The sequence below is a fragment of the Rana temporaria genome, chromosome 11 (genome assembly GCF_905171775.1).
Source record: "Rana temporaria chromosome 11, aRanTem1.1, whole genome shotgun sequence".
Classification (NCBI taxonomy): domain Eukaryota; kingdom Metazoa; phylum Chordata; class Amphibia; order Anura; family Ranidae; genus Rana; species Rana temporaria.
Window position 1 is genome coordinate 28,596,583 of NC_053499.1, and position 27,492 is coordinate 28,624,074.

Consider the following 27,492-nt stretch of genomic DNA (forward strand, 5'->3'; position numbering starts at 1 on the left):
TACGCCGCTCGTATCTGAACCAAATTTAAGCGTATCTGGTTTCCAGAATACGCTTAAATTAGCTCCGGCGCAAATTCAGACTAAGTCTTTCTGAATCCACCTAAGAATATTCTTCTTTTAGAGCCTCAATATCAGAGCCTAGCTGAATTCTAATTTTAAATGTTGGTTGGCAGGTTCAAGCCCGTTTAGTAATGCCCTTCCCCTGGTGATCGCAGTGGGTAGGGTTGGAGCTACCATGCATAGAGTTATTCCCCATACACACGAGCGGTTTTCCCACAGGGGGAAAAAAAACAATGGTTTTCCCAACGGAATTCCCCTCAAGCCTGCCTTGCATACACACGGTCACGGCCAAGAATGCGGTGACGTACAACACTACGATGAGCCAAGAAATGAAGTTCAATGCTTCTGAGAATGCGTCGGCTTGATTTCTGCTCTCTTTTTTTCCCCTGCAGTTTTCCTGTTGGAAGAAAGTCTGATGGAGCATACACACGGTCGGGATTCCCCGCCGAAAAGCTCTTATCTGACTTTTTCCCGGCGGGAAATAAAGAGAGCTGGTTCTCTTTTTTTGTCTGGCGGTTTTTGGGCAATTTTCCCGTTGGAAGAACTGTGAGGTGCATACACACGGCCAGGATTCCCGGGCAAAAGCTCTCCTCGCAGTTTTCCCGTCGAGTACATACATTTATCCAGGGATTTTCTTTTCTTATGCCGCGTACACACGACCGTTTTTCATGACGAGAAAAATGCATTTTTTTTAATTGGTCGAAAAAAACGGTCGTGTGTAGGCTCCAGAGCATTTTCTCGATGAGAAAAATGGCCATTAAAAATTTAGAACCTGCTCCTTTCTCGTCGTTTTTCATATTGTCGTTTTTCTCGTCGTGAAAAATGGTCGTGTGTGCGCTTTAACGAGGGGGGAAAAAAACGTGCATGCTCAGAAGCAAGTTATGAGACGCAAAATTAGCAAAATCATCCCAAAGGGTGGCGCCGTTCGAATGGAACTTCCCCTTTATAGTGCCGTCGTACGTGTTGTATGTCACCGCTTTGCTCTAGCATTTTTTATCACGATTGTGTGTATGCAAGGCAGGCTTGAGAGGAATCACGTTGAGAAAAACATTTTTTCCATGAAATGAATAACAGTCGTGTGTACGCGGCATAAGAATTGGTGCTAGAACTCAACCACAAATTGCTCTACCAGTAAGAGGATCTTAACCACTTAACAACCGCCCTATAGACGAAATACGTCTACAAGGCGGTTGCTTAACTCTAGGAGGGCGTCAATGTACGTCCTCCTAGAATCGCGCTCCCGCGCGCCCTGTGGGGCGCGCACACGGGAGTCTCCGTGATCCGAATCACGGTAAATCGCCGCTGATAGCGGCGGTTTACCACGTGATCGCTCCGTCCAATGACGGAGCGATCACTAGTAAACAAACCGGCGTCTTGTGATGACGCCGGTTCCTCCCTCTCCTCTCTGTACCGAACGGTACAGTGTGAGAGAGGAGAGGGGAGAGAGCGGAAGCAGCAGCAGCAGCTGCTGCTGCTGCTGCTGGCTGGATCTGTGACACATGCAGTCACAGATCCAGCCATCCATCCCTCCCTGTGCAATACTCTGCAATGCCCCCATACTCTGCAATGCCCCCATACTCTGCAATACCCCAAAATACTCTGCAATGCCCCCATACTCTGCAATACCCTGCAATACTCCGCAATGCCCCGCAATACTCCGCAATGCCCCGCAATACTCCGCAATGCCCCGCAATACCCCACAATACCCCACAATAATCCGCAATACCCCGCAATACTCCGCAATACTCCGCAATACCCCACAATACCCCGCAATACCCCGCAATACCCCACAATACCCCGCAATACCCCACAATACTCCGCAATACCCTGCAATACCCCACAATACTCCGCAATACCCCACAATACTCCGCAATACCCCACAATACTCCGCAATACCCCACAATACCCTGCAACGTCGTCTATGGGGATTTTTAAGTAGCAAAGTTTGGCGCCATTCCACGAGCGTGTGCAATTTTGAAGGGTGACATGTTGGGTATCTATTTACTCGGCGTAACTTCATCTTTCACATTTATGCAAAAGAATGAAGAAAAAATACTAAATTTGCTAAATTTTATAACAGAAACAAAGAAAAATTATTTTTTTTTACAGAATTTTCAGTCTTTTTTCTCTTATAGCGCAAAAAATAAAAAAAAACAACGGTGATTAAATACCACCAAAAGAAAGCTCTATTTGTGTGAAAAAAAGGACGAAAATTTCATTTGGGTACAGTGTTGTATGACTGAGTAATTGTCATTCAAATTGTGAGAGCACCGAAAACTGAAAATTGGTCTGGTTATTAAGTGGGTTTACGTGCCCAGTGGTCAAGTGGTTAAAGGAGCAATAACTACCAGGGGCCAGATTCAGATAGATCAGCAGATCTTTAGATCCGTGTAATCTATCCGATTTAAGATCCGCCGCCGCAAGTTTTAGTGGCAAGTGGGTAATTCACTAAACATTACCTCCAAACTTGCGGCGGCGTATCTTCTCCCGGCGGAATTCAAATTCCGCGGCTAGGGGGAGTGTAGCATTTAAATCAGGCGCGTCCCTGCACCGATTTAACTGCACATGCGTCGTCCGCAAATTTTCCCGGCGTGCATTGCTCCCAATGACGTCGCTAGCACGTCATTGGTTTCGGCGTGAGCGTAACTTGCGACGAGCGGGTTTGTGAATCGACGTACGCAAACAACGTAAAAAAACGCCGGGAAAATGCTTACGTAAACGACGTAAAGTGACTGCGTCGGGCCCGCGTACGTTCGTGAATTGGCGTATCTCGCTGATTTACATATAGTCGCCGTAAATCAGCGAGAGGGCCCCCAGCGGCCATTTTTAAATTGCAGTTAAGATCCGACGGTGTAACACAGTTACACCTGTCGGATCTTAGGCATATCTATGCGTAACTGATTCTATGAATCAGTCGCATAGATACGACCGGCCTAACTCAGAGATACGACGGTGTATCAGGAGATACACCGTCGTATCTCTTTGAGAATCTGGCCCCAGGAGTGTGTTATGTGCAGAGTTCAGGGGTCTGCGGGCCTTGTGTTTGACACCTGTGCTGTAGATGATCATTATGCTCGGTGTAAGAGCAGTGGTCCAACATGCCCTGGGCTGGATCAGAGTTACAGCTCCCTCGTCAACAAAGTTCACACTGCTAAACGGAGAGATCACATAGGGTGCCATGGTCCTGTATTACCATACTGTCTGGAAACTGTTTTTTTTTTTTTTGTACTATGATAATGGCTGCAAAAAAAATGTTGTTTATCCATTAATGTGACTATACCTCATAAGAGACCCCGCTGTCAGTGCCGGCATCCCATGGGATGAGATCCTGGACTACTCTCTGGACCCAGCCGCACTCCTTTGTACAGAGATCCTCTGCAGAGAGTCCAACATTCCAATCTGGGCTTGGACCCAGCATGGCCAGGAAAGACATGAGATGACGAGTTCTGTCCACTGAGAACTCTGCTGATGGCGCAGCTCTGCTGTAATAAACAGAAGAAGAACAGAATAAATACACTCACCTTACCTTTGCAATAAAAAAAGCAATTGCCTCAGGCACACATTTCAGAATAAAAAAAAAAAAGCATTGAATATAATTTATAAATATAGGGCCAGATTCATGTAGAAGAGCGCATCTTTGTGCGGACGTAACATATCCCATTTACGTTACGCCTCTGCAACTTTGACAGGCAAGTGCAGTATTCTCAAACCAAAGTTGCGGCGGCGTAGCATAAATAGGCCGGCGTAAGCCCGCCTACTTCAAATGTGGAAGATGTGGGCGTGTGTTATGTAACTATATTGTGACCCAACGTAAATGACGCTTTTTACGAACGGCGCATGCGCCGTCCGTGAAAGTATACCAGTGTGCATGCTCCAAATTAACCCGCAAGAAGCCAATGCTTTCGACGTGAACGTAAATGATGCCCAGCCCTATTCGCGAACGACTTACGCAAACGACGTAAAACGTGAAAAATTCGACACTGGCCCGACGTCCATAATTAACATTGGTACGCCTCATATACGCCTCATATAGCAGGGGTAACTTTACGCCGGAAAAAGCCTAACGTAAGCGGCGTATCTGTAATGCGCCGGCCGGGCGTACGTTCGTGAATTGGCGTATCTAGCTGATTTACATATTTCTAGCCGTAAATCAGCGTACACGCCCCTAGCGGCCAGCGTAAATATGCAGTTAAGATACGACGGCGTTGGAGACTTACGCTGGTCGTATCTTATACTAATTCTGGCGTATCTCATTCTTTGAATCAGGCGCCAAGATAAGACGGCTCAGACTCAGAGATACGATGGCGTATCTCCTACGTGAATCCGGGCCAAAGTATATATCGAGTGAGGATACTAAGATTGGTATTGGAGTGCTGCCACACTCATGACACTGGTGCTAGTTGGGGACCCATCTCCACCTCTCCCACCATCACAGCTCTTCACCTCTAAACTTGGGTCCCTGCACATAACGTTCGTTTTATAACCCTTGGGAATGTAAATCAGCTTTGCTTAGGATTATAACATTTTGCCTAGGTTCACACTGCTGCGAATTCAAAATTTCGCGGCTGCGATTTTGCCGCGATTTCGGCCGCAATACAGGAACTACTTTTTGAAATCGCAGATGCGGCGTCGCACTGATTAGGACAGTGCCATTGCCGACAATTGCCGCCGATTTGAGATGCGATTTGACATGTCAAATCGCATCTCAAATCGTTCCAAATCGTACCCAGTGTGAACCAGGGCTTTAACCCTGAAGCTTGTCAGTGGACACAATTCCACATCTGTCATCAGTGGTATAACATCCCTCACATGAAAAGAACATTTTTTGAATAACATTCTGTAGGTCTCAAGTGCTCGGTGACTTGTTAGCTGCCTAAGTATTTTTCTTATAAGCAAATACGCTATATTACCAAAAGTATTGGGACACCTGCCTTTACACGCACATGAACTTTAATGGCATCCCAGCCCTAGTTCGTAGGGTTTAACATTGAGTTGACCCACCCCTTTTGCAGCTATAACAGTTTAAACGCTTCTGGGAAGGCCGTCCACAAGGTTTAGGAGTGTCTCAATGGGAATGTTTGACCGTTCTTCCAGAAGCACATTTGGAAGTTTTACTAAGAAGATGTGTCTGTCTTCATAGCTAACATTATATCATTAGGCCTAGCATACTCTTAATAGACTAGCTAATTATAGGGCTATACAAATTAATACATATATGCAATAGTTATATAGGTTATATAGTATATTGTATATTATTGCATAGTTTTTTTTTTACCAAAAATGTATAGAATATCGACCTAAACTTTTTTTATAGATTTTTTGGGGATATTTATAATAGTAAAAAGTAAAAAATATAGATTTTTTTTCAAAATCGTTGCTTTATTTTTGTTTAAAAAAATCTAAAACGCAGAGGTGATCAAATACCACCAAAAGAAAGCTCTATTTGTGGGAAAAAAAGGACGTAAATTTTGTTTGGAAGCCAGTGGCGCAAAAAGTGCTCTAGTCTTTGGCCAGCAAAATGGTCAGGGGCTTAAGTGATTATACTCAGTGAAGGGGTAATGGTTGAATACAAGAAAGGTAGCCAATTGTCTGCCTTTTGGACTTCTCGGACACTACCCAACACCCCATAGCTACACCCACAGTATATTCCCAGTGGTGCCACTGCAAAAAAGCCAAATTCTTGCAATCACATTCTCCTCTTATGTATCATTTTTGAGAATGGAGCATGAGGGGTGAGATTCTGTTCTTGGCTTTGTAATAGTTGTAGAAGGTGTCAGGAAAGACTTGCCAGTGAAGTCAGCAATGAGTACAAGAAGCCATGGCTGATCCAACTGTCACTTTTGGAGAGACTGACTCTCAGACTTGTCTAGTCTCTTCACAAAATGATAATTGGGATGGTGACACCATGCCACTGAAATGTGCCTGGTGAGAAGACTGCGTTAAACAAGTGAAGGCGCGCGGCAAAGCTTTAATTACACAGCAGGGAACAAATATTTATGAAGGCCAAGAAATAAATTAAAAACAAGCTCACTGGAGTGCAATGAATCTAAAACACACTTATCTTTGTAGACAAGTGTAATGTAGGTTATTGTGGAACATCGCGTACTTGGAGAGGGTAGGCAAAGGTAACAGACCCATCTTTCATCACTTGTCAGAATATATATGTTATTAAACTCTAATTATTGCTACAGAGTTGAAAGACTTTATGCAATGCTGTGATCCAAAAAACTTTTACTTGTATATTATTCATCCTATACTAATGGCTAAGTATTCTGACTCATGATGCTTTAAAGTAAAGCTTGGCCTAAAGAGCTGTAAAAAAAAAAAAACTGGCCTAAAAAGTGTAGGGCCTGCAAGTACCGTGTTTGTCTCAAAAGCAATCCCTATGGAGCCCCCTTGAAATATAGGCAGAGGTTTTACATAGGGTCTTCCGGGTTGTAATTCATTCTAAAGAAGCTATTCATCCCAACACACCTGCACACTTATTTCTCTTAAAGAATAGGTGAAGGTACCTCCCTTTCCGAGTCACCCCTTGTGTCCGCCCCCTACCCACTTCTGAGCACCATTCCTTGGTTCCACCCCCTACCCACCTCCAAGCATCGCTCCTTAGTTCCAACCCCTACCCACCTCCAAGCACCACTCCTTAGTTCCACCCCCCTACCCACCTCCAAGCACCACTCCTTAGTTCCACCCCCTACCCACCTCCAAGCACCGCTCCTTAGTTCCACCCCCTAACAACCTCCAAGCACCACTCCTTAGTTCCAACCCACCGGGCAAAACACACACAATCACATTTGTCACTGTTGGATGGCAACATGAGTTAATATAATTTCTGGATTTTCTACATATCTGTTTTATTCCCAACGATCGGCCAGGCTGATACTTGCAGTTCCGTGGTTTGAAAGGATAAATATATTCTCACCCCCTGGAGGACAGGATGCCTCCCCCCAAGTTGGAATATAGCCAATTAAGCCTCTAACTTTGCATGACAATACAGACTCTGATCTGACTATGAGAATTCCTGATAACTCTGCAAGCAAGCTTCAAAGAGAGCCTGGCTGCCAGGATGATTGATGACAAAAATCAAGGACCAGCAAACTCCTGGAGATTATATGGGTAATGCTGCCCCCAGAGGCCAATTACGGCAAGACGGTCAGTAATATAATAAGATTGCCCTGTGAACACTGACTCGTCCAAAATCGAGTGGGGCTGGCAATGGGGGGGGGGGGGTTTGGATGAGGCATGACTGAGGTTCTTAAAAAAGGGCTGTTTCAAACAGAGAGCCCTCTTTAACATCTGAGACCAGCCAACAAGGAGTCTAGAGGATGTGTTAAGTATCTGTGGTGTTGTGTTGTTGTTGTTATATGCTCTGTAGATATCTGCTATGTGGTGTGTGAATATTTCTACTTTCTTGGGAAATAAATTAAATTGTTTTACTAAGAAGATGTGTCTGTCTTCATACATAACATTATATCATTAGGCCTAGCATACTCTTGATAGACTAGCTAATTATAGGGCTATACAAATTAATACATATATGCAATAGTTATATAGGTTATAGTAGAGTGTATATTATTGCATAATTACTTCAGTCAAGTACCATGAATTTTAATTTCTAATTTTCAATTATATTTGGAAATATTTTCTTTCATTGGTGCCGCACACATATTTGCTTCTTTTTCCAATGCAATTCAAATGACAATCTAAAATACAATAATTACCTAATATGATTTATTTTTACTTTTTTTTTATTTTACCGTGCTGTAAATTTTTTTACAATTCTACCACCCACACTAAAAGTCTTAAGAAATCAAAATGCTTTCAACTTGTCTAAACACTTCCCTTTCATTTCAACTTAAAAAAAATATATTAAAAAGCCCACACATAGTATGATTATTCCTAGAGCCAATATACTAAACGCTGAAACACGAATAACAATTTCCCCAGGTATGTAATATTTAGACAGGTGACCTAAAGGTTTTGTAGACAGAATGTATCAATGTATAAAATAAATGTTTTTACTTTGGTTACTTTGAGTCCCCTCACAACACTGCATTACGGTAACGCCATTAATATATGGCACTGCAATGTATGGTAACTCATTACTGTGAATTGTGGCACACTGCGTCGAAAGACAGTACACAGGTATGGTTTTTCATCTGTCTTGGTGTGTTGGCAGCCGGTTCAAATAAAAGGGCTGTCTTAACACAGCATACAATGCACCAGAGCGGATGAATGCTAAGCCAGCCCTAGCAACTGAAACCAGTTTATTTAGAACACAATACTTTTGTTGTAGGCTAAAACAAGTATCGTACATACTCTGGACACATCAATAAATTCTATCATGACGTTTCTATGAACCCTCATCGGTGTAAATGCCATGTAAGGTTTTCGCTATCCAATAGGTGGCATTGTGCTTTCATGGACTTTCATGGACTTCGTTGGTGTCTCAAAGGAACCAGCTGTCTGATTGTACACAGCAGCTTCTGATGACCTTCTGCGGCCATCTTGGTGTGGGACTTTTATAAGTCATGCCTGGAGTGAGTGGTAGGTCAGGGACATAGAACCCGTTTGTTAAAGTGCAGCTCCAGGCTCCTTCAAAAAAAAAAAAAAGTCAGCATCTACAAATACTGTAGGTGCTGACTTTTAACATTAGGACACTTAGTAGTAAAACATAAAAACAATGCTGCCTGCCATCCACTAGTCATTGTTGTGTTGCTCCTGCACAGGGTGTCAAACACAAGGCTTGTGAGCCAAATCTGGCCCTCCAGGCCATTTCATGTGGCCCTTGCACCTCTCCTGCAACTGTAGGAGAGCTCCAGCCCTCCTCTGGTCCTACTTTGGATCCCTTATTTTCTGCTTTCAAGCAATGCATCCAGCTTCTTCCCAGCAACAGCATAAGGAGGTAGCGATCCCACGTTTGGATGATTCATTCCTGGGGCTTCTGGATCCTGTGTTCTAACCCACGGACGGAGACCATACCTCTTTAAAGGAACACTAAAGGCAGAAATATAAAAAAAAAAAAATAACAAACACGTTATACTTACCTCCACTGTGCAGCTCGTTTTGCACAGAGTGGCCCTGAATCCTGTCTTCTGGGGTCTCTCGGCGGCTGTCTCGGCTCCTCCTCGCAAAAGCTTTCTACATTCATGTGAGCTCCCTCGCATGGTGGAAAGCTTTTGCGAGCATGCTCCCGTGATACAGCGGCGGCCATAGCCGCCGACTGTATCACTCGGCCCCCCGGCGCGCCGTGTCATCCGCTGTGATTGACAGCAGCGCCAGCCAATGGCTGCGCTGCTATCAATCCGCCCAGCCTAGCCAATCAACGGCCAGGCTGGGAACCGAACAGGATGACAAGCACGCGCCCGGGAATTTCGAACGGTGAGGTAAGTAAAACGGGGGCTCGGGGGGGGGGGGTATAAAGCTATTTATTCAGACTTGCATATAGCTATGTCCTGCTTGTTAACCCTTGGCAGTGTAAGGTATGAAAAATGAATTCACTGTTGGGTAGACTCTGGCATGTTAATGGTAGAATACTTAGTTAGGGTCCTCAGCTGGGAGGGTCAAATGCAGTCTGGCTGAGCTGGGTCACAGTGGAGAACACATTTTACTACTGGTATCTAGTTTAAAGAAGATTTGTCCTTTACTGAGTAAGCACATGAGTAATGAAAACACAAAATATAGTCCGCAGGTGCCCTGGGGGCTGCACAATAAGTGCCAAAGGCCACATGCAGCGGAGGGCTGCAGGTTGAGTGTTAAGGCTCCAACATTCCCATTATACTTAAAGGGCTATGTTCACACTGTTCCGACATAAGTTTCAGGACTTCTGATCCGACGTTGCCCTGTGACTTCATGTCTGACTTCCAAGCGACTTTAATCTGACTTTGAGTCTGGTATGCAAAAATTCATACCCAAAATCCATACCAGACCCTTATCCGAACAAGCAGCTTGGCAGGTCAGTAAAGGAGGTGAGCAAGCGTTTCCCCCCAAACCATACCAGGCCACATGCCCTCAACATGGGGGGGTGGTCCCCATGTTAATTGGGACAAGGGTCTCTTCCCCACAATCCTGGCTGGTGGTTGTGGGGGTCTGTGTGCAGGGGCCTACCAGGCTGCATGCTTGGATAAGGGTCTGGTATGGATTTTAGGGGGGACCCCATGCCGTTTAAAAAAATAAAATGGTGTGGGGTTCCCATTCAGGATCTTTAGAGCACAAGTCTCATGCCACAAGTCGGATCAGTTAAAATGATGATCTGACTTGAATGCAACTTACATTCAAATCAATTGGCTGAAATTGTGCCCAAGTCGGACAAAAGTAGTGCGGGAAGCATTTTTAAAGTCAGACCGACACAAGTCCGACCAGTTAAGATGGCTGTCATAGGAAACCATTGATTTTGACATGTCCTGCGACTTGTGCTCTGGAAGTCGGACCGCATGTAGGACCAGTGTGAACCGGCTCAAATAAAAGAAAATGTATTGGCTGAAGTATCACTTTAAACTATTTCAACTTTTCTAAGAATACACTTGTCAATAAGTATGTAATGAGCTTGGGTATATTTCTACCATGATCCAAATCTCCTGGGAAGCTGCCACCTCTACAGGGCAATCATCTGTGGCTGGGGCATTCTAGGTTAGCCACAAGTATACACACCCCTTGTATACTGTACGTGTGGTTGCGGGGAATGCCCCAGCTGCAAACAAATGGCCCATAGAGGTGGGAGCATCCTGGTGGGGAGTTCTGACCCTAGTCTGAACACGCCCACGCTCATCGCTAATCCTGATCGTTCTTGTAGCAACTTGCAGGATAGAAAATTCCAGAGTGGAACTCCTACAATAACAATGAACTTTTGAGCTCTTAGCTTTGCATCAGAGAAAAAAAAATCTCCTTATGATGAAAATAATATATCAGAGAACATGGAGGATTCATGTACCAATTACACTAAACACAAACGCTTCCTCCTCATCCTTTGCAACTGATCAATAATGCTGTATTCTTCCCGCGTGAGATGAGAACATTGATAGCCAATAAAGACTATCCACTCTTAACAAACAATTATCTTGTGCAAAACATACAAAACTCTCCTGTGCCCAGGCAAATTAATTCCAAGTCTAATCTTCTTGCTGACTTGTTGGCCACTGAGACCATAAACCTGCTTCGAGGTGACAGATTAAAAATGCATGTGGTGGTCTGGGCAGACCATTTTTGTCCCTGTTGGTTGTAAATTGTTTATTCCTAAATAGTCCTTCATTGTAATAGGTTTGTTTCAACTGCTTGGCTTCCCTAAGGCACAGATGTATAATGCATGGCAACATTCTGTGGTTGTAAGAGGGATAAGTCACACCGCAGCTTACCAGTCCTTTTTTTAACTTTATTTTTACTTGGTTATCCTACCAGTACCCCCTTGTCTATGGAAGAACAGCATTGTCACCTTAAAGTGATTGTAAAGTCTATTAACCACTTCAGCCCTGGACCATTTTGCTGGTCAATGACTGGGCAACTTTTTGCGATTCGGCACTGCGACGCTGTAACTGACAATTGCGCGGTCGTGCGACGTGGCTCCCAAACAAAATTGGCGCCTTTTTTTTCCCACAAATAGAGCTTTCTTTTGGTGGTATTTGATCACCTCTGCGGTTTTTATTTTTTGCGATATAAACAAAAATAAAGCGTCAATTTTGAAAAAAAATGAATATTTTTTACTTTTTGCTATAATAAATATCCCCCAAAAAGATATAAAAAAAATATTTTTTTCCTCAGTTTAGGCCGATATGTATTCTTCTACATTTTTTACGTAAAAAAAAATCGCAATAAGCTTTTATTGATGGGTTTGTGCAAAAGTTATAGCGTCTACAAAATAGGGGATAGTTTTATGGCATTTTTATTAATACTTTTTTTTTTACTAGTAATGGCGGCGATCTGCGATTTTTATCGGTACTGCGACCTTATGGCGGACACTTCGGACACTTTTGACACATTTTTGGGACCATTGGCATTTTTATAGCGATCAGTGCTATAAAAATGCATTGGTTACTGTAAAAATGCCACTGGCAGGGAAGGGGTTAACACTAGGGGGCGAGGAAGGGGTTAATTATGTTCCCTAGGTGTGTTCTAACTGAAGGGGGGGTGGGACTGACTAGGGAAAATGACAGATCACTGTTCATACATTGTATGAACAGACAAACAGTCATTTCTCCCCCTTTACACACACACAGCTCCCGTTTCACACTCTGTAACGAGCGATCACGGGGGGCCGATGGTGATTGCACACGCGCGGCACCAGGGGCGAGCAGGCCCTGGGCGAGCAGGCCCCTAGTGGCTGAAATGCAAAATCGCGTAATATTACGTGATTTTGCGCAGCCAAGCTGACCTGCCACCGTAAAACTGCGGCGGCTGGTTGGCAAGCGGTTAAAATAACAAACACGATACACTTACCTACTCTGTGTAGTTGATTTTGCACAGGACAGCCCGTATCCTCCTTTTCTCAGGTCTCTTGTTGGTGCTCCTTGACCCTCACTCCTGTTGAGTGCCCCCACAGCAAGCAGCTTGCTATGGGGGCACCCGAGCCGAGTTGCAGCTCAGAGTATCCATTCATACATGGAGCCGTGGTTTAGTCCTGCCCCCTTTCTCTCCTGATTAGCTAACTGTGTTCGATTGACAGCAGCAGGAGCCAGTGGCGCCCCTTGCTGTGTCTCAGCCAATCTGGAGGGAGAGTCTCAGACTACCTCTGGATAGAGATGGGGCTCAGGTAAGTATTAGGGGGGCTGAGGGGGGCTGCTGCACATAAAGGCTTCTGCTTTTACAACCACTTTAAGACAGAAAGGAGGAGATTTACTGGAGAACTCATAATCTGGTAAAGTTGTACATGGTAGCCAATCAGCTTCTAACTTCAGCTTGTTTAATTAAGCTTTGACAATAAAACCTGGAAGCTGATTGGTTTCTATGCAGAGCTGCACCAGATTTTGCACTCTCTGGTTTTAGTACATCCAACGTACACCTACAGCGATTCCACCCAGGAGAGTCAACCTGCCGCAGTATAATGATGGTGGCTGGTCCTTAACCACTTAAGGACCGCCTCATGTAAATATACGTCAGCAGAATGGCACGTACAGGCACATTGGTGTACCTGTACGTCCTCTGCTAGACGTGGGTGGGGGGTCCGATCGGGACCCCCCCCCCGGTACATGCGGCGGTTGGTAAGCCTCGGGGAGCGATCCGTTTATAGCCGCCCCGTCGCGATCGCTCCCCAGGGCTGAAGAACGGGGAGAGCCGTATGTAAACATGGCTTCCCCGTGCTTCACTATGGAGGCGCATCAATCGAGTGATCACTTTTATTAGGGAGACTCGATCGATGATGTCAGTCCTACAGCCACACCCCCCTACAGTTGTAAACACACACAAAGTGAACCCTAAATTTTACAGCGCCCCCTGTGTTAAACTCCCAAACTGCAACTGTCATTTTCACAATAAAGAATGCAATTTAAATGCATTTTTTGCTGTGAAAATGACAATGGTCCCAAAAATGTGTCAAAATTGTCCGAAGTGTCCGCCATAATGTCGCAGTCACGAAAAAAATCGCTGATCGCCGCCATTAGTAGTAAAAAAAAAAAAAAAATGCAATAAAACTATCCCCTATTTTGTAAACGCTATAAATTTTGCGCAAACCAACCGATAAACGATTAATGCGATTTTTTTTACCAAAAATAGGTAGAAGAATACATATCGGCCTAAACTGAGGGGAAAAAAATTTTATATATGTTTTTGGGGGATATTTATTATAGCAAAAAGTAAAAAATATTGCATTTTTTTCAAAATTGTCGCTCTATTTTTGTTTATAGCGCAAAAAATAAAAACCGCAGAGGTGATCAAATACCACCAAAAGAAAGCTCTATTTGTGGGGAAAAAATGACGCCAATTTTGTTTGGGAGCCACGTCGCACGACCGCGCAATTGTCTGTTAAAGCGACGCAGTCCCGAACTGTAAAAACCCCTTGGGTCTTTAGGCAGCATATTGGTCCGGGGCTTAAGTGGTTAAGCGGCTACCATATCACCTCTTCTAGAACAAATCCCCAAATCCCAAGCTGTTATAGCTGCAAAGGGTGGGCCAACGCAATATTGAACTCTACGGACTAAGACCGGGATGCCATTAAATTTAATGTGTGTGTGTAAAGGCAGGTGTCTCAATACTTTTTGTAATATAGTGTATATAGATACACACACATACACACACATGTGTTTAATCTTTGGGGTGCACACCCTAATGCAATAAGCTGCGCACAGCTATGCCTACCACAGAACTAAAGGTTGTTGGGACAAACTTATTGTCACTTTTGATGGATAGCTTGGCCTGCATGTGAATGTAAAGGAAAGCATAAAGGTGTGTGAAATATAAAAGAAAATAAATAGAATAGGTTTTGTGATAATGGTTCTTTAATAAATGCTGATGTTTTTGTTATTTTGCTAGGTTATTCAATGTTTAAAAGAATATCTCACCCATAGAGCTGTCTAAAGCTATTCTACCCTTATCTGTAGCTCAGGCAGTTTATGTGGAAAGCTCGCTATGTGAGATCAAGGACACTGACACATTTTTTAATAAAACCCAATTGTCTGAACTGCCCATAGACATTCCTTGGAATGAAAGCAAGCCAATCGCATCTACTGCTTTGTTCCTATACAAGAAGACAAACTTGGCAATAAATATATAAGGTATAAAAATCAACATCTGGTCACCCGGAAAAAAAACAACATCTTTCTCTTTGCAATTACCCAACCGCCAGCAGTGTCCTCACAAGTTCCTTCATTACAATCATAACTTAACATGTATGGTAAATTGGCCACTGCAAAAACTCTTTTTATTTTAATTTATTTCCTAATTTTTAGTAATTGTTTGGCAATCATTAAAAATATCAGTTGTTTCCATTTAACCAGTCGCTGCACACCCTATAGCACTCTTACTGCTACAGGGCGGCCGCACTGCGCAGATCAGGATCACATATATATATACACACAGTATATATATATATATATATATATATATATATATACACATGATCCTGCACTTCCGGGTATCAGACGTGAGTGCTGATCAGCAGGTCCAGCAGACTCGTTGTCTGGCGGCACCTGCTGATCATTCTGTACACAGGCAGAACAGCAATCTGCCTATGTAAACAAGGCAGATCGTCGTTCCGTCCCTAGGGAAGGCATTGATCCTGGGTTCCTGCAAAGCAGGCCTTCCTCTAGTCAAAGTACCTCCCCCACAGTAGTACAACACAAGCTAGGCGCACAGTTAACCCTTTGATTGCCCCTTCCCAGCCAGTGTCACTAGTACAGTTACAGTGCATATTTTTAGCACTGATCACTGTATTAGTGTCACTGGTCCCCAAAAAGTGGCAAAAGTGGCAGTTAGGTGTCCAATTTGGCAGCAGCAATATTGTAGTCTCGCAATCGCCACCATTACTAGTAGGAAAAAAAAAATTCAATACATTTATTCCATAGTTTGTAGACACTATAACTTTTGCACAATCAATCAATATACGCTTACTGGGATTTTTGCACCACAAATATGTAGCTGAATACATATTGGGCTAAATTGATGAAGAAATTAGATTTTTTAAATTTTTTCATTGGATATGTTTTACGGCAGAAAGTAAAAAATATAGTTTTTTTTCCAAAATTGTCGTTCTTTTTTTGTTTAACCACTTAAGGACCACCTCCTGCACATATACGTCGGCAGAATGGCATGGCTGGGGACAGGCACGTACCTATACATCGCCTTTAAGAGCCCAGCCGTGGGTCACGCGAGACCCGGTCTGAAGCTCCGTGACCGCGCCCGTGTGACCCGCCCGCCGCCAGTGTCCTGCGATCGGTCACAGGAGCTGAAGAACAGGGAGAGGTGAGTGTAAACACACCTTCCCCGTTCTTCTCTGTGGCAGTGACACTGATCTTCTGTTCCCTAATATAGGGAAAAACTTCACTGCCATTGTCATTTCCACTGTAATCAGTTCATTTTTATAGCACTTTTCGCTGTGAAAATGACAATGGTCCCAAAAATGTGTCAAAAGTGTCCAAAGTGTCCACCATAATGTCGTAGTTATGAAAAAAATCACCATTACTAGTAAAAAAAAAATATTTATAAAAATGTCATAAAACTATCCCCTATTTTGCAAACGCTATAACTTTTGTGCAAACCAATCAAACACTTATTGCGATTTTTTTTACCAAAAGTAAGTAGAATAATACGTATCGGCCTAAACTGAAGAAAAAATATGTTTTTTATATATATTTTGGGGATATTTATTATAGCAAAAAGTAAAAAATATTGTATTTTTTTCAAAATTGTCGCTCTATTTTTGTTTATAGCGCAACAAATAAAAACCGCAGAGGTGATCAAATACCACCAAAAGAAAGCTCTATTTGTGGGAAAAAAGGGACGCCAGTTTTGTTTGGAAGAAAGGGGGGTGAATGTCAAATGTATGCTTGTGCCACATCCAGTATATATGAGAAGAGAAAAAAGGAGGTTCCTCTGGGTGGACTTTTAAGGCACTAATAGTATTCCAAAATATACAGGATATTGAGAGTAAAAAAAAATAGGTTTATTCACAATTGTACATATTTATCAAAAAAATTAAATATTGAATTAAAATATACAGTTCCAATGATTGTCACCATATAAGTAAATACATGAAGAACCTTCTTTACACACAACGCGTTTCGGGGTAACCTTCTTCAGGGGTGTGTAGAGAAGGACAATTAGTTCATGTATTATAAAGGATAATGAATATTTCATTGGATACGATTTTTTAAAATAATTGAAAATATAAACGGTACGCTGGGTTCAATCAATGAGGTTGCCAGTCAAACAAGAAATGCGTATCAGGATATACAATTAATGCAAGTTTGAGACAAACATTTATAAGGAACAGGTGTTCACCCGGTTAGGGAGAAATTATTCCAAAGATCGAGAAGCCGGTGGATCAGCCAGAAGAGATATACTGGGACTGGGATGGAGGTCCCTGATTATATGAGATCCGCAACAGACCTAATAATGTCCGCTGTCAAACAGTACACTGTATTGTTGACCTCACAGCTTGACAATCCAGGAACAACTGGTTTCCTCCTTCCTACTTTCAAGCAACACCTTACACCAGTGATACCAGCTCAGAGGCCTCATGACAGCAGACATGGCACAAATGCCTGGAAGGGCCGCATGCCCCTCAGGCTTGACTAATCCTCTCCAGGAAAATACCCACATCTTAGTATGCTCACAAAATATATACAGTCTGCCATCAGAGCCTGCCTCTCTGGGATATATAGGCCTGGGCTGTATCAATATTCATGCTACCATCTGCATAGCACCACACCTATCATCCAGAAACTTCTCAAGCTTTTTAGATGCAGAGGGAGCTAGCAGTCTGACAGCAGCTGAACACATTGAGCAGACCGGAGTAGCAGAATGCAGCTTCATTGAGTACAGTGAGAAAATATGCTTTTACCTAAAAAAAATGATTACAGCAACACTGACTACAGTGTGGCAACTAAATTTACCTACTAAAATACATACTAAATATAACTGTCTAAACCTAGCACCCTTTTAAGGGAGGTGTAACCTTAAAACATACAATACTTTTTCTTTGACAGATGATTGAGGCCTCGTGCACACGGCCGAGAAACTCGACGGGCAAAACACATCGTTTTGCTCATGGAGTTCCTTGTGAAGCCGCCGAGGATCTCGCGAGCCCAATTTTCCCATTCCCGTCGGGGAAAAAGAAGACATGCTTTCTTTTTGGCCCGATGAGATCCTCGTCGGTTTCCTCGTCGAAAAGTGTACACACGACCGGTTTCCTCGGCAAAAAAAAAACCCAGCAAGCTCTGAGAAACTCGGCGGTGTGTACGAGGCCTCACAGTCATATACAGCAGTGACCATCAACCCTGTCCTCAGGGCCCACTAACAGGCCAGGTTAAAGGTATTACCATGGGGAGATAAAGACTAGAATACTGCAATCACTGAGCAGCAAATTATATCACCTGTGATGTATTTCAGTTATCGTGAAAACCTGGCCTGTTAGTGGGCCCTGAGGACAGGGTTGATGACCACTGATATACAGTATATACACATACAGAAGAAGGGGTAATCAGCACCAAAAGTTCACTATCAAGGTATTTGCACTCAGCATTGATCCCAGAAAACACTTGAAACAAAAATCATAAGAGGTTGCAGCACAGAGATTTTATAAAAGTAAGAAAACAATAAATATAAGCTTTGTGCTGCAGCTACTTCTGCTTCCAAGGATTGTCATTCTTTTGAAACCAAATCTCTCTGAGCTTCATCCCTTCTCTTTGTTAGCTCTGGTGTAGAGATTTGTTAAACAAAAATACTATTTTGCTGCCAATGTTGTTTAGTTTGCACTAAACTCTTCAATCACTTTTCAGATTATTGTGTTGGTTAGTTAAAGCGCTGCGTAAATCGACGGCGCTACATAAGAACCAGCAATAAAATAAGAAATATAATAGAAAAAGTAGCAATAAAAAAAATAAAAGTTTAAGTGATCAATCCTGAATTTTTATTCGTTGCAGTCCATGTGATCGAGGGCGTGGCAGCGGTTCTTCTATTGCCTGTGCTAAAAAATGTTCCCTCTTTTCCATTTCAAAATGTTGGGAACTATGCAGTACCATAGGAGTTAATGGTAATGGCAATATACACGGATCAACCATAATGTAATGAACACCCACCTAATACTGCCCCTTTTGCCCTAACTTTTCAAAGCATGAACTCCACTAGACCTCAGAAGGTATGATGTGGTGTCTGGCACCAAGCCATCAGTAGAAAATCCTTTAAATCTTGTAAGTTGTGAGCTGGGGCCTCCATGGATCAGACTTCCCATAGTGCATCCTGATGCCATCTCTTCCCCAGGTAAGTGATTCCCACCCTGCCATCCACATGATGTAAAAGAAAAAGTGATTCATCAGACCAGGCCACCTTCTTTCATTGCTCCATGGTCTAATACCCTGACCGATCTGCCGCTACTCAGCCAGATACACAAGCTATAATGTATTCTGAAACCTTTATATTGGAACCAGCATTAACATTTTCAAGAATCTGAGCTACAGTATCTCTTCTATTGGATCAGACTACACAAACCAGCCTTCACTACCCACGTGCATCAATGAGCCTTGGTCACCCATGCCCCTGTTACAGATTCCCTGGATTTCATCCTTGAACCACTTTTGGTAGGTTCTGACCACTGCAGACTGGGGACATCCCACAAAAGCTGCAGTTTTGGAGTTGCTCTGACCCAGTCGTGTAGTCATTACAATTTGGGCCTTGTACACACGACCGGGTTTCCCTGCAAAAACCAGCAAGAAAACTGATTCTTGTCGAGATTCCCGTTCATGTGTACGAGGCATTCAGGTTTCTCGTCAGGAAATCTGGCCAGAATTTCGACGAGAAAAAAAGAGATCCTGCTCTCTTTTTTCTCATCAAGATTCTTGTCAGCCTGTTTCCAGACGAGAAACCCGAGCGTGTGTATACTTACCTTTCACCGTGGAAACCTGCGCATGCTCGAAATGACTTTGACGCATGCGCGGAAGCTTCCACGGCATAGGTAGGGTGAAGCAAGATGGCGGCGACGGCATTGAATGTGACAAGCGCATGCTCGTCATACGCGATGACGTCACTGCGTTCTTTCCTTTCAAGAGAACCGCGGTTCTTTTGAAATAACAGTCAATACACTCCGGCGGCAAGAGTTTCTTGCCAAGAATCTCGTCAGTAGGGTTGTCCCGATACCACTTTTTTAGGACAGAGTACGAGTACCGATACTTTTTTTCAAGTAGTCGCCGATACCGAATACCGATACTTTTTTTAAAATGTGTCCCCAAATGCAGCCATGTCCCCCCACAGATGCAGCCATGTATCCCCCCATCCAGCCATTGTCTCCCCCCATCCAGCCATTGTCTCCCCCCATGCAGCCATGTATCCCCCCATCCAGCCATTGTCTCCCCCCATGCAGCCATGTATCCCCCCATCCAGCCATTGTCTCCCCCCATCCAGCCATTGTCTCCCCCCATGCAGCCATGTATCCCCCCATCCAGCCATTGTCTCCCCCCATGCAGCAATGTATCCCCCCATCCAGCCATTGTCACCCCCCATCCAGCCATTGTCACCCCCCATGCAGCCATTGTCACCCCCCATGCAGCCATTGTCACCCCCCATGCAGCCATTGTCACCCCCCATGCAGCAATGTATCCCCCATCCAGCCATTGTCACCCCCCATCCAGCCATTGTCTCCCCCCATGCAGCCATTGTCACCCCCCATGCAGCCATTGTCACCCCCCATGCAGCCATTGTCACCCCCCATGCAGCCATTGTCACCCCCCATGCAGCCATTGTCACCCCCCATGCAGCAATGTATCCCCCCATCCAGCCATTGTCACCCCCCATCCAGCAATGTATCCCCCCATGCAGCCATTGTCACCCCCCATGCAGCCATTGTCACCCCCCATGCAGCCATTGTCACCCCCCATGCAGCCGTGTCTCCCCCCATCCAGCCGTGTGTGTCACCCCCCATGCAGCCGTGTCTCCCCCCATCCAGCCGTGTGTGTCACCCCCCATGCAGCCGTGTCTCCCCCCATCCAGCCGTGTGTGTCACCCCCCCATGCAGCCGTGTCTCCCCCATCCAGCCATGTGTGTCTCCCCTCATCCAGCCGTGTGTGTCTCCCCTCATCCAGCCGTGTGTGTCTCCCCCCATCCAGCCGTGTGTGTCTCCCCCCATCCAGCCGTGTGTGTCTCCCCCCATCCAGCCGTGTGTGTCTCCCCCCATCCAGCCGTGTGTGTCTCCCCCCATCCAGCCGTGTGTGTCTCCCCCCATCCAGCCGTGTGTGTCTCCCCCCATCCAGCCGTGTGTGTCTCCCCTCATCCAGCCGTGTGTGTCTCCCCCCATCCAGCCGTGTGTGTCTCCCCCCATCCAGCCGTGTGTGTCTCCCCCCATCCAGCCGTGTGTGTCTCCCCCCATCCAGCCGTGTGTGTCTCCCCTCATCCAGCCGTGTGTGTCTCCCCCCATCCAGCCGTGTGTGTCTCCCCCCATCCAGCCGTGTGTGTCTCCCCCCATCCAGCCGTGTGTGTCTCCCCCCATCCAGCCGTGTGTGTCTCCCCCCATCCAGCCGTGTGTGTCTCCCCCCCATCCAGCCGTGTGTGTCTCCCCCCATCCAGCCGTGTGTGTCTCCCCCCATATGCAGCCATGGCCCGCTTACCTGCTACCGCCGACTGTGTACTACGGCCGGCCAGGAACATTACAGCTTTGAATAGCCTTTGATTGGCGCCACGCTGCGTGTATAGACACTCCCCCTCGCTCGGGATTGGACAGTTCACCCGAGCAAGGGGGAGTGTCTATGCGTGGCGCAAATCATTACAGCTATTCAAAGCTGTAATGTTCCCGCCCGTATTACACAGTCAGCGGTGTAACGGCGGCGGATCGCAGCGGCGAATTGCGGCTCCGGTGGCGGCGGGCGGCGGTGGCGGCGGCGCGGCGCGGGGGGGTTAAGTATTCTATTTGTGTATCGGGGCGGGGTATCGGCGTCTGACTACCGCCGAAGAAACTCGGAATCGGTCCCGATACCGATACTAGTATCGGTATCGGGACAACCCTACTCGTCAGTGAAAACAACGTTTTTTTTCTGACGAGATTCTCGGACGTGTGTACGAGGCCAAAGTCTCTAAAATCGTACTTGCCCAATTTTACATGTTCATTTGCTGCCTAACATATCCCACCCACCTTAAGTTTCTATTGTAACGGTTGTTAGTATGAAAAAACTTCCTCTGCAAATCAGGACAGAGAGTGGGAGTCTTTTCATATTAACAAGCCGGGTAATCACCTGCTTGTTGACTTGGGCAGTTCCCACCCCTCAGCCCAGGAGAGGACACCTAGCTGTGGCAGTGGTACAGCCATTTAGTGACCGCTGGTGAATATAAAGCAAGAAATGTAATTATAAAAAAATGGATATATAACATCACACTACCCAATCTTCTTTCACAATGAGGCTACATTGGATCACTGTCTTGAGTGGGAAAAGGTCCTGTCTCCTCTAGAACTATGGGCACCAAGTTAATGCCCACATTGTCCCCATTATGATCTCACCAGTGCTAAGAAATTGTGTCAAGACCCTTCCTGTTTGTAAAAGTAATCTAAATGACATTACCTATATAGGATATACAACATTGCTCAACCCTGAGTTCTTACATTATAAAACCACAACTGGACTACAAATTTTGAGTAAAAAGGTGTTGGCCCTCTTAGAAATATAGGCACCAGGTAAGTAACCAGATTATGCTCTATTGGCTAGAACTACCAGTGACAAGACCGCAGTCTAGCTTTATGTTAGTAACAGAAACTTCCTCTCTTAAGCTACCAGCCTACCACTATACGTGGCACAGAAACTAGTGAGAAGGCCATTAGAAAAATGTAAACCTTCTTAAGAGTCTGCATATGTTCTTTATTCAATGATCAAAACATTTCATCCATTTTAACAGCGTTAATTAAAGGGGATTCATCTTGGTTTTAAGTGCTGCTCCATCTGTCAGACACTTGATCTCCTAAAAGACAGGGAATATGCTACAGGAGTTTATATTCGGAGTGAAGGCACTAGAGGCTTTCAATGAAGTGCTCAATTAAAGACATGAATCCTGGGCAAAATATTAACAGCAGTAAACTGTTAAGACCCCATTAAGAATTTAATAATATTCTAATCGCCATTAATTATCATTATTTTCTGGAAGTTGGCAGACTGTGAATCAGTGCATACAAATAAGAGTAACATTCTTATTGAGATGAATAATCCATATAGTTAAGCATATCATTATGTTTGTAATAGTTTACTAATTTGTATTTTATTTAAATTTTTTATGCCAATGGATAATATTTACTCCAGCCTCCTGAACTACGCTTAAAGAGAAAGCAGTCAACTCTATGTAATTATTAGCTAATTCGCAAAAAGTGTCTTGTTCTTTAACCACTTCCATACCAGGCACTTACGCACCTTCCCGCCCAAGCCAATTTTCAGCTTTCAGCACTGTCGCATTTTGAATGACAATTGCGCGGTCATGCTACACTGTACCCAAACAAAATTGGCATCCTTTTTTCCACACAAATAGAGCTTTCTTTTGGTGGTATTTGATCACCTCTGCGATTTTTTTTTTTGCGCAACAGCTAAAAAAAAGACTGAAAATTTTGAAAAAAATTACGTTTTTTTTCTTGTTAATTTGTTTTGTAAATAAGTACGTTTTCTCTTTCAATTACGGGCACTGATATGGCGGCACTGATGGGCACCGATGAGGTAGTACTGATGGGCACCGATGAGGTAGTACTGATGGGCACCGATGAGGTGGCACTAATGGTCACTGATTGGCGGCGCTGGTATGCGGCACTGATGGGCACTCATAGGCGGCACTGATGGGCACTCATAGGCGGCACTGATGGGCACTCATGGGCGGCACTGATGGGCACTCATGGGCGGCACTGATGGGCACTCATTGGCGGCACTGATGGGCACTCATAGGCGGCACTGGGCACTCATAGGCGGCACAGATGGGCACTCATGGGTGGCACTGATGGGTACTTATGGGTGGCACAGATGGGCACTGATAGGTGGGCACTGGGCATGGATGGGCACTGTGGGGTGGCACTGATGGACACTGTGGGTTGGCACTGATGGACACTGTGGGGTGGCACTGATGGACACTGTGGGGTGGCACTGATGCAGCTATGTTGCCAGTCAGTGCCCATTTGTGGGCACTGATTGGCATCTTTTTTTTTACTGCCTTTTTTTTTTTATTGTCCCTGGTGGTCCAGTGTGGGCTTCCCTGGTGGTCCAGTGTGGCGATCCGAGGGGGGGCTGTGCTGATACACAATCAGCGCGAAACCCCCCTGTCAGGAGAGCCGCCAATCGGCTCTCCTCTACTCGCGTCTGTCAGACGCGAGTGAGGAAGAGCCGATCAACGGCTCTTCCTGTTTACTTCGTGATCAGCCGTTATTGGACATGGCTGATCACGTGGTAAAGAGCCTCCGCCGGAGATGCAGGGTGTCAGACTGACACCCCGCATCACCGATCGCCGCGCACGGCATGAAATCCTGCATGACGTCCATAGACGTCCAGTCAGGATTGTCTAACCACTTCCCGGACGTAAATTTCCCATTGACCGGGCGGGAAGTGGATAAAGATGAACAAAACCAAATGGCAGCAACTACACCCTCAATGGGCACATTTGAGATCATTTTTTTACCCCAACCACCTTTAAGACTCTGGTCGGGGGTTGTATTGCAATGCTGCATCTACAGTTGCCAATGTTTGCAGGCAGAGGTCCAGTTGAGCCCTATAGATTACTGTAATGCCATCAGGCTGCATACACAAAAATAAATATGCCTCTTGTTGCTTATTTCTTCTACTTTGTGCTTCAGCAAGGGTTATAAAAACCCTGCCAGCGCATAGGAGAGCTGGCCCACAGCTCTTACAAATCTCTTGCGGTCTCTCCATTAGACACTACTCCCTGATCAGTGCTGTTGATTGTACCAGAATTTAGGGGGGCGTATTAGAGAGCTAGGCTGCTCTTTGTGTGAGATCAGCGGTCTGGCACTCTTATTGCTGCCAACATAGGTTTTTAAACATATGCTGCAGCTCTTAGCAGATAACAAAAGTAAAAAAAAGTCATATTCATTATTATATAATGCCACCAGACTGAATTGCAAAAACATAATAATAAAGAGGGTTAAATTGAGCTATAAAGCAGTTTTAAACCCCAAATCAAAAATTGTATGTATTTCAACCTACCAATCATTAGTGGCTGCATTAGTTTTCTTGTATTAGGCCTGGCCTAGTTCTAGGCCAGATTACCAGGCCTCACCTGGTAATCTGGCCAGTAACACACCTCCTGCATTATAGGGCCCCCACTCTGGATAAAGGAGAACAGGGGGCAGCTATGGACAACAGCATGAAGGGGGGGGGGGGAGTGTTAGATGTAATAGAAGATTTAGATACAAACAAATTTAAGCCAAATTCCAGCTCACACTGTAGTAACACAAGCAGTTACAGCAAGATAGGAACACCAGTGGTGAGGGGTGTTGGGGGCAGTGCTGGTAGGCAGCAGAGGAGGAGGACACCAACTCTATGGGTGGTACAGACCGAAGTCTTTGAGACTCTTCCGCCCACTACAGCAAGCGGGGACAGAAGTACATCCCTGTTTGCTGAGAAGTGACAAGACCGCTGGCTGAAAGTACCGGAGGAATAGCAGCAGTAACGTTTTTTTCTGTAAAATCAACAGGCTACTACAGAGGAAGATGGATGGCATAGCTGATGAAGGTAGGAGACCACCAGCAATAAAGGTTAAAGCGGTAGTAAAGTCCGCTTTGTGATTTTTTTACCTACAGGTAAGCCTAGAACAAGGCTTACCTGTAGGTAAAATAATATCTCCTAAACGTGTGCCATTTAGGAGATATTCATCCTGGATGCAGCTGGGTTACATCAACGGCGCATGAGCTCTGAAGGTCCAGCATACCGGACTGGACTATCAAAGCACCGTGACGTAACCGTGGGCTCCGAGCACCCGGAAGGAAGACCGGGGAAAGAAGGAAAGCCCTCTCAGTGGTGGCAGCGTGCCGCTGGAGGTAATTATTTTAAGGTATTCATACTAGCACGTTATGCTATGCATGTTATGCTATGCTATCCGATTTCAGCCCGAATTTTGGGCTGAAAAGAACCAAAAGATGCACAGGACTCCTGTGCATCTCACACCGGAGCCGCTGCAGAGATATGTGAACCGGCTCCATAGAGAGCCAGTCACAATCTCCTGCTATGCAAATTGAATGCGTGGAAACATAGGTGTGAACCCGGCCTTATGCCCAGTACACACGATCAGACCTTTGTCCGATCAAATTCACATCGGAATTCCATCGAAAGAAAAGAGAATATGTTCTCTATGTAAACTCAGATGGAATTCATCAGAATTTCCAATGGAATTACTCCGATGGGGCATACACACAGTTGGAATTTTCAATGGAAAAAGTCCATCTGACTTTTTCCCTCGGAAATTCCGATCGTGTGTACGGGGCATTAGTCTACTTTAACACTTCTTATCCAAGGTGCAAGCACATCACTTCTATGTAGTAGGCAACTTCCAACTTGAGACCAGCGGATTGTTAGCTCCTGTTTGTTTTATTTTAAAATTTGCATGTGATGGATTTCCTGCTCCGTTGCAATGAATAAAGTCAATGTTGGACATATTGAATTTCGGACTTCAAGCAGCCTTAAAAATGTCTTCTAGCACTCCTTGTCTCAGAAGTGCATTTCGCTTTTTTTGCTGATCAAGGGGGTTAATATTTTCAATTTTCAACAACATCAAAAGATGGCTTCTGCTTTGGATAAACCTGGACTGCCTGTTACCTGATAAGGGCAGTAAAAGAAAACCTGGAACACAGATCAGTTGCCATGGAAATAAAGGAAAAGAATGTCTACCTATCATTTTTGAAGCAAAAAAAAAAAAATGATGCATGAAAATAAACAAGCTGCCAGCGCTTATTATTTTTTTTTTTCTTATGTTATATTGTAACTAAGGGTTTAAAATTTACAAAATTTACAAAATTTTAAAAACTGAAATCATGTATTTTGCCAAACTTCAAATAAGGTTACAAAACTCTCACATAAGTAAACGCCACCATAAATTACTTGGTTTTCTCTCATTGAGCCTGCAAACAGAACTATATAAAACCAATTGATTCCCTATCTACACTTGTAACATGGATAGAGGATTCTCCACTGCACTCCATTTTGCACCACATTCAGGCAATCGCAGCACCAGCAGCTCTCCGAATTCCTGAATAGTGAATGCATCTAATATAATTCAATCACTGTTCAGCCAATAATTCTCCACCCGGCTTAGTCGACATTTAAATCAACTTTTGTTGAACTTGAATTAAATTAATTCCCTCCCTGCTGTTGAGTGTCCCCACATCAAGCAGCTTGCTATGGAGGCCCCTGCTCCTCATTGGCTCACTGACTTCAATTCACAGCAGCAGGAGCCAATAGCGCCTCGCTGCTGTCTCAGCCAATGGGGAGGGAGAGTCACGGGCAGCCGAGACACTCCTGCAACATTGCTGGATAGAGATGGGGCTCAGTTAAGTATTAGGGGGGCTGAGGGGTGCTGCTGCATACAGAAGAATGCATTAAGATAAAAAACCTTCTGACTTAATAACCACTTTAAAGTGGAACTAAAAACACAAATACTTACCTTAGTTCCAACAGTCTAACACCCGCAAGGTCCCTGGGCGGCTACTTCTCGCCAGGTTCTTCTCGGTTCCGGTCTTCAACCTATTTTATAGACCGGTGCAGGATGCCAACACTGTTGAGCATGCACGGGAATTCAGTCATCCTTGCACAGTGGCGTTGTGCCAGAGTGTAC

At 44.7% G+C, this 27,492-nt stretch overlaps 1 protein-coding gene across 1 annotated transcript in view; it reads right to left on the reverse strand.

Annotated features, from left to right (window-relative positions):
• SPON1 (spondin 1) overlaps positions 1–27,492 on the reverse strand; it is a 343,817-nt gene that overhangs the window by 51,787 nt on the left and 264,538 nt on the right. Inside the window, 1 exon segment of the mRNA XM_040328285.1 lies at positions 3,341–3,542. Coding sequence (XP_040184219.1) covers positions 3,341–3,542 — 202 coding nt within the window.